General features: G+C 40.1%; 1 protein-coding gene across 1 annotated transcript; it reads right to left on the bottom strand.

Annotated features, from left to right (window-relative positions):
• Window positions 1-1,487: 1,487 nt before the first annotated feature.
• On the bottom strand, window positions 1,488-11,153 carry LOC108667301 (UDP-glucosyltransferase 2). Its single transcript, XM_047885450.1, has 8 exons — window positions 10,646-11,153; window positions 10,002-10,185; window positions 9,737-9,872; window positions 9,106-9,182; window positions 8,118-8,266; window positions 5,896-6,115; window positions 5,234-5,283; window positions 1,488-1,777 (listed from the first exon to the last, which is right to left on the bottom strand). The coding sequence occupies exons 1-8, from the start codon at window positions 11,091-11,093 to the stop codon at window positions 1,566-1,568; spliced, it is 1,476 nt and encodes a 491-aa protein (XP_047741406.1). The 5' UTR covers window positions 11,094-11,153; the 3' UTR covers window positions 1,488-1,565.
• Between the last annotated feature and the right edge of the window lie 1,891 nt (window positions 11,154-13,044).

The following is a 13,044-nucleotide window of genomic DNA, read 5'->3' as shown; positions in this document are numbered from 1 at the left end:
AAACTTAGAGGCCGCGTTTTTGTCCGAGACGTCTAATGGTGTGGGCAGAGCAGGTGGGACTAATGGTGTGGACAGAGCAGATGGGACTAATGGTGAGGGCAGAGCAGGTGGGACTAATGGTGAGGGCAGAGCAGGTGGGACTAATGGTGTGGGCAGAGCAGGTGGGACTAATGGTGAGGGCAGAGCAGGTGTGGGACTAATGGTGAGGACAGAGCAGGTGGGGCTAATGGTGTGGGCAGAACAGAGTCAAATACAGGTGTATATTTAGGCTTGAAGTTGAGGTTAGGTTAGGTTAGTTGAGTTCTGCAGTTACTTAATTTCAGTCGGTCATCCATGGCCAACCTCAGCACGTCAAGTGACTAGTTCGTTATTTAGTTCGACTAGACCAAAGCCAGCCTTCGTTAATGCTACTCACTTAATTTTGTTTGCACGTCAAAATTTTAAGTACATTAATAAAATTGCACGACGTAAAACTCTAACCAGTTTCCTGCGTATTGAGTGTGATGCACGAGGGACCCATGCCCTCAAACCATCGCTGCGAAAAAAGTTACTAGGTTTAAGAAAAACGGGGCCGAACCATTAAAAATCGTCTAAGTGCACTTGCGGCCTATGTACACGACGCGGTGGATTTTTCGTCTGCGATTGGAGGACTTAGCGTGGTAAGCCGTCAGTGATTGGCTGAGGGAGATGCAAACTCGTAACAATTTCTGAAAATAATATCTTTGATCTACGTCACTTGAAATGCGCTACTGATGATTTGCGGCGTATAGCTTCATAAAAATAAGAACTTTGGCAATATGCAAAAAATGTTTGTGAAAGAGAGGAATCGTTTAAACGGGCTTCTTTTTTAGGCTAGGTTTTGATGAACCGATTTTTATTCACTGTAATTTGTGGTAACTAACTATAATGTAAGCGTTTAACAGGGAACATTTATTAACTTTCACGAAAATGAGACATATTAGAAAGGAAATTTTATTCAAATACTGTCAACAAACTGAATTTTTGTGACTACGTGTAGTTAATAGCACTTCATCCCATACTGATTACACTTGCTAAACATATTTATATTCAGTTATAGAAGTAGGTGAATATTTAATTAATCACCAATTTACTCTCAAAAATTTGACTGCGGGTTTCATTAAAATTATGAATCAATATTTTCATAACTAATTATGGTGGAAAGTTAAAATTTTATCTTTTACTTAAATACCATTAAAAATGGGGTATTAGCCAGGGCCAGATACCGCTTGTTCCGCCAATTAATATCACTAATTAGCCTCAACAGGCAGCATTATAGTTGCATTTGCTATGCATGATGTGTTAATAATTTGTGCATAGAGTAATCGTTTCATTTGATTACAACCACCCTAAAGTGAGTGGCAACTGCTGCAAATCTTTGCTACATTATTTTTGATACTTATTAAGGGAGGAACTGTTCACGTACCACAGTTTGGAAATTATTTCACTTCATGTTTAAGGAAAAAAGACGTCGCCATTGAATGAGATTTTATTCACAAAAATAATGAACCATTTTTTCAGCGTATTTGGAGCTCGAGCTTTTTTGTTCAGTCCATTTTAAGCTTACCCCAAACTGTTCGCCAGATACAACGAATGAAGACATACAAGACAATAAAGATCAAAACAATAACAGAGACAATAACGGCGAGCACGTCAATCAGGAGATATTGGAGCAAGCTGAGGTGTTGTCCGGAGAACTGGAGCAAGTCTGTGCCATACTCCACTGTGTGCTCCACGTGACGCACAGCACGCTCCAGGCCTGGAGCATGAAGCATGTCATGTCAAATGAATGTAAAATCAAGGGGAGCGTCTGGGTCCAAAATCGACAATTTCGGCTTTTCCGGTTTTTAGTCTCATCTTAAAGTTGACACTCTGACCTATCCAACGGTACCAAACCATCTCTGTACGTTGATTTATGCGTTTACTACAGATTCCGTAAGGGAGGGAGGTGAAGGAGTTCTTTCACATTTAACATAGGGAATAACTCCGTTATTGCACTATATATAGCTAGTCTACAGACACTCAGCTCCAGTAACCTTGCGGCAATCGTACGAGGTGGTTCCCGCACCGTCGCTCTCACCATCCTTGACAGGATGGTTGCTTTTCTCATGTTCGTCATAGTTCGGGTTTTATTTGTCTAAAAGGGGGGGGGGGGAAGGCGGAAGTAAAATCAAAAAATTTCGGAAAAAATGCTCCCGCAAAAATGTGACATTAAAAAAAGCCGAGGTTACGTTTTTAAATATGGTCTTTACGCATCGAATGATATGTCTCGATGTTGTAGCTTGAAAATCATAGGAGTGATTAACTTTCTACAGTATCCCCTTTTAGGCCGTTTTAAAAGAATTTCACGTTTTCTTTCAATTTTTCGAAAAATTCACGCGAACAAGAAAAATATAACTCTGTACTCACTGCGGTGAGTGACAGAGAGCGCATTTTCTCGTCGACGAAAACTTGAGATCAAGGACAGACGGACGGACGGACGGACAGACAGATAAACGGACATGACGAGCACAATAGTGCATATTTTCTATAAATGAGAAAATGCCCTAAAAACATAATTACATTTTATATACGTGTACCAAATTCTGAATCGATCCGTCTAGTAGTGATATCCGAGATATTTTTTACCCCAGACGCTCCCCTTAAAAGAAATAATTTCATAATAATAATATAATATAATAATATTATTATATATCTATAATGATATAAATGAAATAATAATAATAAATATTTTAATATGTTAAGAGATATAATATAAATAAATAATGTCACGTTAATATAGAAGAATGCCCCGCCGAACTTCTTGTTAGGATTATGTCACGGCCTGCATAGTGGCAAATATGAGACTGTTAGTTGTCAGTCCGTTTCTAATTTCTGATCTATTACACCAGATTTAATTCGATATCAATGATGTGTATGATAACACTAATGTCTTTGATAATTTACTGATATACTCATAGAACTCAAAAGAAAGGATAACTTAATAGCCACTATGTCAGACGGGGGCCATCAACCCCTGGGGGGCTTTTGTTCCTTCCGAGAGGATTTCGTGACGTAATCAGTGACGTAATCAGTGTAGTAATTTCGTGACGTAATCAGTGACATGACATACGTCACCTCATCGGAATGACGTCACGCTGCTTGCCGTGACCTGGGTAACAACACGCGATACTTGTGCAACAAATTTGATTTTGCTCCAGAAATAGATTTACTTGCAAATTGAGTGTCTTTTAACTCTCAATGCCAATTAAAACTGAAAAATACTGAATCAAATCTATTACGGAGTTACTTAAACTTCCAAGTCAATTTTATAATTCGTATTTCAGCGCGTACTTTGGAAATAATATCTTCTACAGGAAGATGAACAGTGAAAAGTTTTCTTAATTTTATATAAAGCTCGCTCATGAATAATATACGTTTAAAAATTACTTTTTAAAGACAACACTTCCAAAGAATCCAGTATCTCCAATCTTACAGATGAACAATGAATTTCTCATCTAATTTTCGAAAATTAAAAAAATTCAGTGTAGTAATTTCGTGACGTAATCAGTGACGTAATCAGTGTAGTAATTTCGTGACGTAATCAGTGTAGTAATTCCGTGACGTAATCAGTGACGTAAGCAGTGTAGTAATTTCGTGACGTAATCAGTGACGTAATCAGTGTAGTAATTTCGTGACGTAATCAGTGACGTAATCAGTGTAATAATTTCGTGACGTAATCAGTGACATGACTTACGTCACCTCATCGGAATGACGTCACGCTCCTTGCCGTGACCTGTGTCACAACACGCGATACTTGTGCAGCAATTTTAATTTTGCTCTTAAAATAGATTTACATGAAAATTGAGCGTACTTTAACTCTTAATGCCATATTAGAACTAGAAAATAAAGAAGCAAATACATACGGAGTTATCTAAACTTCCAAGTCAATAAATTCGTGCTCATAAAAAATGCTATTTAAAATTGATTGCAATGCTGCATGCCTAACTATTGCTATCATAATTCGTATTTCAGCGCGTACTTTGGAAATTCATTTCTTCTGTGACGAACAGTGGAAAGTTTTCTTAGTGATATACGAAGCTCGCTTATGAACGTATAGGTGGAAAAACTGAGCGCCTTGAGTTATTATCCTATTTCTGCACGATTCAATTCATCCCAGAGCAAATGAGCATTTCTAGTTATCCAGTTTTATACGATTAATTTGAACGTGGAACAATTGGAGTAACTCTAGTAATCTAAATTCTGTAAGATTAAAGTAAACAAGCAACATAGGCAATAATCATACATCGGCCAAACCCGCAGGCCCGGTCGATGCGGGCTCTGGCTCCAGTGAGGCTAAAAAAAATACCCAGCAGTAAGGAGTCGCCACGGCTGGATGTTATCTTTTATCGCTTCATATTGTGAGGTTATAAAGTTAGGTTGTATCACTTGTATGTAAGGTAGTGGTCGGTGCGTAGGGATTGTGGATAGCCTGGGTCAGTAGGTAACAAACGTTCAATATGTGAGTAACCCACATATGGCCATCATCTACCAGTTGTTCCTTCTGTCCTTGGTTCTAGCAGAAAGGCACGGCCTATTTTGGTAATCCTAACTATGACGTTCGATTTGCGACTTCGATTCGTTTGATTTGATTAATTCAATACATTTTTATTTCAGTAAAACTTTAAATGATCATGGAGAGGAGTTAATACAATGATACTGATTATTTTCCTGTTAAGTTCATGGTTGGGCTTAACTTCGTCGCTGGACATTGAAGGTCCAAGAAGGATTCATTCGTCGTTTGAATAATTTGTTGCTTTATGCTGCTTTAGCGCTCGAGAGCAGCATCTCGCACAAGTTGATACTAACTGTTGAATGTCTGACACTTGAATTATATTATTTGGCGCCAAAATTTGTTTATTAGATATGAGAATGATTAGTAAAATAAGATAATTTCATTCATTTTCTCCGCGTCAATGGTGAGAAATAAACCTAAGTGCAGGTTTTTGACTAAGTGACTCAATATGGGATTCATTTGATAATTAATATCTGATGGATTCCATTCAGGTGACAGCCTTCAGTGATTTATGGGACGAAATACTTAGGACTCGAATGAAGCTTGAAATTCAAAATATTCCAGTTAACAAAAACAGGCATGACGAATAATAGATTCCAATTGTAAAAGTTATTCTTCATATATTTTTAATTGAGTTCAAAGCGTAATGAATTAACCTACCTGTTTCCTTCTCTGCCTTGAGGCTGCGTGACACCCTCAGCACACGCTCGCTGTATCTGCAGGAGAAACAATATTAGCTTTTGGACTCGCTTGGCAAGAGAAATTTTTTATAAATAATAAATGATAAATAAATAACTATGATTGAAGGTTTTCAGGACTTATAGTATTACAGATTACTTAAAAGTTTCGCAATTCGAAGTGAAGTAAATTGGATGGTTACTTGTGTGGTAATTACAACTTATGCACTTTATGGTGCCAGACGGTTAACTACTGAACAATGAACATAAACTTACGCGTTGTCACTGAGCAGAAAGTTAATACAGTGGCATTTAGGGGAGACTTTCGTAGAATATTTAACCATGTAGGTAGAGTTTACGTATTTTGGGGGTAACTTTGCTGTATAGCTGGGCATATGGTTTAAAATACAACTTTTCTGAGGCGACTTACTGGGTTGGCTAAATATTTAGTTGATTAATGCTTTCGCATTTTGAGGATAACTTACACTGTGAATTTGGACACATAGTTAGTATAATTGCATTTTTGGGGTAACTCATGTGTTATAGCTTGGTGTATAGTAAATGGTGCCATGTTTTGGCGGTAACTTAATGGTATGATATAACTGGGCATATAATAAATGGCGTCGCATTTTTGAGTTATCTTACGTGCTGTTGCTGAGCATATAGCTAATTTTCTGGACCAATAAAGGCACAGTAATGTCCTCCCACTGCATGACAACGGCGTAGCGTTTACGCTCGAGTTTCCTGCAGTGTCTGGGCTGGTCAAATGCGATGGGCAGACCGAGGATGGGCACGCCGTGGTACATTGCTTGGTTGATGCTCTGCCGCCCGCAGTGGCTCATGAACAGCCGCGTCGCCTCTAGGCCTATAGACGGCAGATTTTAATTGATTTTGTACGATAATGAATAAATAGGCTGAATAGAGTGTAAATATTGATGATTTTGGAGGATAATGAATAGGTCGGCTGAATAGAGTGTAAATATTGTTGATTTTGTAGGATAATAAATAGGTCGGTTGGATCGAGTGCAGGTTCAGGCAGAGTTTAAAGGATACAGAATTGGTAGTCCGAATGACTTGGGATTTGGGACATAGAATCGGACTAGAAAGGTATTAGACTAGAAAGTATTAGGTGACTTGGTATTGTGGCAGGCCTGGGTATCCCAATAATTATAGGGCATTCGGCATTCTCGTATTCTGCAAGGTTCGGGTCAATAGGTCTGCCTGAATGAACAATTTCTGCGTTGAAGAACAAATTATGATACGCGGACCACATACAACGTTGCTTATATTTGCGTACAGCTGAGAAAGGTCCAACATTCAGTGGCCTTATCATTCAAATAGGGTACGAATAATAACTATGCACACTGCGTCTAGGCATAAACCATCACAGATGCTCATATATATTGATAGGTCACACGACCCTTCAATGGCGGAGATAACGGCTATCTCGCTACTAACCGAGCTTATATTATACCAAATATTTCTGGTCATATAGCATTGTTGTTGTTGCTGGATCACTGCTATATGTTTGCAATTCGGGGTAAAAGTGAATTTTAATATCAAGGTGAAGGCACGCGTGATTTCAAGGTTATATGATAATTAATAAAGGAGATCGCATGAGAAGAAATAGGAGGTCGTAGGAGAAGAAATTGATATTTTTAAGATTGCATATTCAATAATTGATTAATATTTATCAGGTAATAGAGGCAGAACTAAACACTCATCACAATCACCAAGTCACCCATCGTCACCCATAAGCTACTCAGCTCCTTATACTTTATCCCCCAGACAGTAATAGTGCTGTAGTACTGTACTGCTGTACACAGCCTATACTGTATTGTAGTACAATGCTACAGTGATAGTGCTGTAGTATTGTACTGCTGTACACAGTCCATGCTGTATTGTAGTACAATGCTACAGTAATAGTGCTGTAGTATTGTACTGCTGTACACAGCCCGAACTGTATTGCAGTACAATATTGAACTAAAGTATTAGTATTGTACCAAAGTAACAGTATTGTACTATAGCATCAGTATTGTACTAAAGCATCAGTATTGTACTAAAGCATCAGTATTGTACTATCCGCAGGTGGGGGAGGGCGGCGAACCCTGCGTACAGAACCGCCACGAACCGCTCGGGGATCCTGGACGGTTGGGTGAACCAAGGTGGCATGAAAAGATTGGGTGCATTGGTTGTATGAATTATTATGGTTTCTTTTATTATTTACTCTGTTATATTATATTTATCATGCAATCTGTTCGGAAAAATCTAACTATTATAAATTAAAGATCTTTGAAATTTTTTGGTATATTTTCGTTCACTGAATCCGATTTCTTCAAATATATCCTATGCTTGTTCTAAATTGTCCTGGCTTCAGGGAGAATGAGGAATTTGTTGCAATATAGCATAAATAGCCGGTCATACTTTGAAAAAACGTTATATGCTTCAGGAATATTATAATATATATAAAAACCGCTATATGCTTCAGTCAGTGGAGGGTTGGAGGGCAGTTAGTGGAGGGTTGGTGGGCAGTCAGTGGAGGGTTGGAGGGCAGTCAGTGGAGGGTCGGAGGGCAGTCAGTGGAGGGTCGGAGGGCAGTCAGAGGAGGGTTGGAGGACAGTGAGTGGAGGTTTGGAGGGCAGTCAGTGGAGGGTTGGAGGGCAGTCAGAGGAGGGCTGGAGGGCTGTCTCTTATACACATCTAGATGTGTATAAGAGACAGATATTGTACCAAAGTACTAGTATTGTACTAAAGTACAAGTATTGTACTAAAGCATCAGTATTGCACTAAAGCATCGGTATTGTACTAAAGCACCAGTATTGTACTAAAGTACTAGTATTGTACTATTGTACACCTCCCCGTCTCACCTAGCACGTCTTGCTGAGGAACCCAGTCTGAAAAGTAGACGTTGGGGGGGAGGGGGCCGGTGGGGGGCGGGGGGAGCTTAGCAATGAACCGCAGGTGGGGGAGGGCGGCGAACCCTGCGTACAGAACCGCCACGAACCGCTCGGGGATCCTGAACGGTTGAGTGAACCAAGGTTGCATGAAAAATTGGGGTGATTTGGTTGTATGAAATTTTGTAGTTGTATTTTTTATATACTCTATTATATTGTATATATTATACACTTTATTCGGAATAATCTAACTATTATAAATTAAAGATCTTTGAAATTTTTTGGTATATTTTCGTTCACAGAATCCGATTTTTTTATATATATCCACTGCTTGCTCTATATTATCCTGTCTTGAGGAAGAATGAGGAATTTGTTCCAATATAGCACAAATCGCAGTTCATACTTTGAAAAAACCGTTATATGCTTCAGGAATAAATAGCGTTGAAACGATGATGTTCTTAACATTTAATGTTTGGAGGGTAATTAGGGGAGGGTTGGAGGGCAGTCAATGGAGGGTTGGAGGTCAGTCAGTGGAGGGTTGGAAGGTAGTCAGTGGAGGGTTGGAGGGCAGTCAGTGGAGGGTTGGAGGGCGGTCAGGGGAGGGTTGGAGGGCAGTCAGTGGAGGGTTGGAGTGCAGTCAGTGGAGGGTTGGAGTGCAGTCAGTGGAGGGTTGGAGTGCAGTCAGTGGAGGGTTGGAGTGCAGTCAGTGGAGGATTGGAGGGCAGTCAGTGGAGGGTTGGAGGGCAGTCAGTGGAGGGTTGGAGGGCACTCAGCGGAGGGTTGGAGGGCAGTCAGTAGAGGGCTGGAGGGCAGTCAGTGGAGGGTTGGAGGGCAGTCAGTGGAGGGTTGGAGGGCAGTCAGTGGAGGGTTGGAGGGCAGTCAGTGGAGGGTTGGAGGGCAGTCAGTAGAGGGTTTACAGTCAGTGGAGGGTCAGAAGTTCAGCTGACTCGGGGGTTCACACCTCCCTGGCTGCTGGAAGGATCCGAGGCTGAAGAGTATCACAGGACGAGGGTCGCTGGGCGAGAGAAACGTTCTCATCTGCCGGGAGTTGAGCGCTGGTCTTTTAAATAAGTTTATTGTGATGTAAATATGATTAGTAATTATGATAAAAATGATTAGAATTGTAATAGGTTTGAATCTACGTCATTAAATTATGATTGTATTCGAGAGTAAATAGAATGTTCGGAGTGAAATCCGGGGACCCTTTCACATAAATTTTAGTTTAAATGAAAAATGAGGTATGGTAAGCAAGAATAATTTTGAACCTTAATTGCGTGTGTTGGAAAGAGCTGACAACATTCCAGATGGACACCCCCCCAGCACACTTTCCTCTCCGAATGCGATTATTTTCCTTTATTTCCTCTTGCCAGGAGTTTGCTAGATATTTTTCCTTAGCAATCATTTTTGTATCTAGTTTGATTTGAACGTCTTTGTTTATAACACTGATTTATCTTTAGATCCATCCGATTTGATTGCATTTGTTTCTATTATAAAAAATTCACTTCTGCTGCGCTCGCCAGAGTTTTTCTTGTGTCAACATATCAAAATATTAAATTAATTTTGTTTAATTTAACGGGGCATGATTGACCGACCTGCTGATGTTCTATAGGCCTGGCAGGGCGGCACGACATGCAGCCAACCTCCACCTGCAGCGGCAGCAGCGGCACTGCACCGTCGATGAGGGGGTGACTGTTAAATAGCGAGAGGGACTGCGTCGGGTAGACGGACCTGTGTAGCGAAATTAAACATGTTGATGATGTTGATATTTTATCATTTTACTAGGGAAAGTATATTGAGATTAAAGCTCTGGTGAGGAAAACAGTTTTTCTGTCACAAAGAAGCGTATTGAGAACCTACCGCGCGTCTGGCAGGTCAGGGAACTTGGACATGAGAGCATTCTTAAGCGGGGTGCCCACTGAGCGGTGGAAGGAATACTTGAGTACGACAAGAGTGAGTGTGTTGACCAGACGCTCCCACAGCGACATGTTGTTGTCGTACGGCAGGATTATGGACGGCAGCGTCGCAGGAGACACCAGGTTCCCTGCAAGGTAGGTTGGACGAGAGATTTTAAACAGTAACTGCGTTAAAGGTATTGCGGCAGTTGGATGCGTCGGGTGCAGTTATAGGCTGATGAATGGAGATACTTATATTTATAGTGTAACTGAACATATTTTTTCTTGAAAAGCACGAGTCCTGGATTTTATGCGATAAAATTACTTTTTATACCGAGGAGTTATATTTGTTTTAATACTTATGTACGAATAAATAAATTTTAGGTACGTACAAGAATATTTACCTAAAATGTATGTATGAATGTAATATATATAAAAACATACATACCATAAATGTATGTATAGGATATGGCGTTTATAAGCGTGGAGCTTATTCGTGAGTCGAACAAGACAAGCCGATAAAAAAAAATTGAGGTATTTTTAGGCAAAAATACTAAAACTAATATCCATTTAGACTCAAGAATGATTCATTTACCCCTGAAGACTTACCTAGGTAAGCCAGCTGTAATGGGTCCAAGCCAGCTGGCTGCAGCGTGATGAACGGAGCTGACACGTTCAATAGGAACGGAAGTGCCATCTCGTTAGCAGCGCTGTTGATGATGATGGCGTCGAACCGATGGCGGTCGTTCCACAGCGCTATAATTTCCTTCATTTCGTACATCATTTTAGCTGCTTCTGGAAACGCTCTCTTCCAGATTTTGAACACCGACAGCCCGAACCTGACTTTGAACAGGTCGAGCTCGTCCAAAGCAGTGTGTGGTGACGTAACATGGGTCATGTTCTCGTGGTGAGTCACTGGTTCTCCAGAAGAAACGAACGTCACGTTATGGCCTTTACTGAGGAGGCCTTCGCTCAACGTGTTGAACACACCGCGCACTGAACGCGATCCGAAGGGCGACAAAATTAAATAGTTACCCCCGGAAGCTGGAGATGACATTAAGCAGAGAACCGCGCAAACCAAAAACGGAAATTTCTTGAGACTTCTTGAAAAGCACCGCATTTTAAAGTGTACTTGAGGCAAATTATAATTTTTAAAATAAAAATAAGACTCTATTGTTCCCAGCCTTAGTAAGAGGTAAATTTTTTAAGATAATGAATTAACGTTGGAATTAGAATGTATAGTAGTTTGCATAATAAATTTAGGTTGAAATCCAATCAGGATTACCGAGTAAAGTATTCCTGAAAATTTGCCATGGTGTATTATAGTTGACCTTTGCCGTGATTTGCATAGAAAAGATTGTTGAATCGCGAGGAAATTTTGAGTTTACCTCCAAAATGAAATAATTAATGTGGTGTCTGTGTGGAAGATTAGTCATCAAAACATAGCAAAAGCTACGTCCATGGGGTGGACAAAATAAGGGAAAACACCTGACATTTTGCTTCTTTGGAAAAAAACAACCTGACATCGTAATTTTTAAACATGTTATTAACAATGACAACGGGACATGTTTTTATATTCTATTGTTTATTGTTGCTGCTAATTGATATTTTGTCCTTGCAAAGATATTTTTTGTAAATATTTGTGTCGATAACCTAATCTATACTATAATTTATAAATGGCAAACATCTCTGACTTTCAAAGAGGCCAAATTGGTGGTGCCCGTATGGCAGGTGCTTGTGTCAGAAACTTCTCCAAAGCTTGACGTTTCTAGAGGTACTCTTTCAGAAGTAATGACCGCTTTTGAAAGAGAATTAAAAACGTCCTCAGTAGAGCACAGGTCTGGCTGAAAGTCGAAATTATCTGTGAGAGACCGTCGGTACCTAAATTGAATTGTGAGGGACAATCGAAAAAACACGGCTGTTAAAATTACTGCTGACTCAATGGACCCCTACAGAACCCAGTTTCCATAAAGACTGTCCGCCGAGAGCTGCGCAGATCTGGAAGAGCTGCAATTAAAAAATCTCTGGTTTCAAATACAAATGCTTTAGAGCATTTATATTGGTATAAAAACCTCCAGAATTTATCCCGCAAGCAGTTGAAATGTGATTTTCTCTGACGAATCATCGTGCGCCTTATTGAATCATCGTGTGCCTTATTTCCAACCTCTGGCCGAGTTTACGTTTGGAGACGGCCAAAAAAGTCACTTAATCCCAACAGGCTCCTCTCAACCGTAAAACATGGCGGGGGATGATCAGAGGAGATATTTTTTGGAAATAGGGCCAATGATTTCCCTTCATTGTAAAATGTATGGTCGTGAATATTTAGGAATTTTGAACAACCAAGTTCATCTAATGGTTCAAGCACTGTTTCCGGAAGGGAAAGCAATCTTGCAAGACGATAATGCCCCGATCCCTACAGCTGGAATTGTTAAAAAATAGAACTCAGTACTCACTGCAGTGAGTGACAGAGAGCGCATTTTCTCGTCGACGAAAACATGAAGTCACGGACGGACAGACAGACGGACAGACAGACGGACAGACAGACGGACAGACAGACGGACAGACAGACGGACGGACGGACGGACATGACAAGCACAATAGCGCCTTTTTTCCATAAATGAGAAAATGAGCTAAAAATGACACGAGGAACATTGTAAAGAAGTTGAACGCATTTGGCCCCCACAATCACCAGACTAGAATATTATCGAGCATTTACGGTCAATTTTAGAAATGCAATTTAGAAGTCGATTAACGCCGCCATCGTCTTTAAAAGAGCTGGAGGGAGTTTTAACTGAAGAATGGGTTAAAATTACGTAAATAATTCATAATTTACATGAAACAATACCTCGGAGAATTGAGGCTGCAATTGCCGCTATAGGTGGACCCGGTAGGGCTAAAGGTTCGAAATAAATTTGTTATTAGTAAATTTGTAGGGGAGTAAATTTGTTATTTACTAAAATATATTTTTTGGATTTCTAAGGTGTTTCTCTAATTTTCTCTAACACCTG

Source organism: Hyalella azteca, unplaced genomic scaffold, assembly GCF_000764305.2.
Source record: "Hyalella azteca isolate HAZT.00-mixed unplaced genomic scaffold, Hazt_2.0.2 contig17970, whole genome shotgun sequence".
NCBI classification, from domain to species: domain Eukaryota; kingdom Metazoa; phylum Arthropoda; class Malacostraca; order Amphipoda; family Hyalellidae; genus Hyalella; species Hyalella azteca.
This window is presented reverse-complemented; position numbering and strand designations above follow the sequence as displayed.

What these genes read in the sequence shown, in the direction of transcription:
- LOC108667301 (XM_047885450.1), bottom strand. Translation starts at nt 11,093, where the DNA reads ATGTCATCTCCAGCTTCCGGGGGTAACTATTTAATTTTGTCGCCCTTC. An exon ending in ATTACAGCTGGCTTACCTAG is followed by an intron (nt 10,186 to 10,645) that starts GTAAGTCTTCAG and finishes CCTACCTTGCAG; the next exon opens with GGAACCTGGTGTCTCCTGCG. An exon ending in CCTGACCTGCCAGACGCGCG is followed by an intron (nt 9,873 to 10,001) that starts GTAGGTTCTCAA and finishes TTCGCTACACAG; the next exon opens with GTCCGTCTACCCGACGCAGT.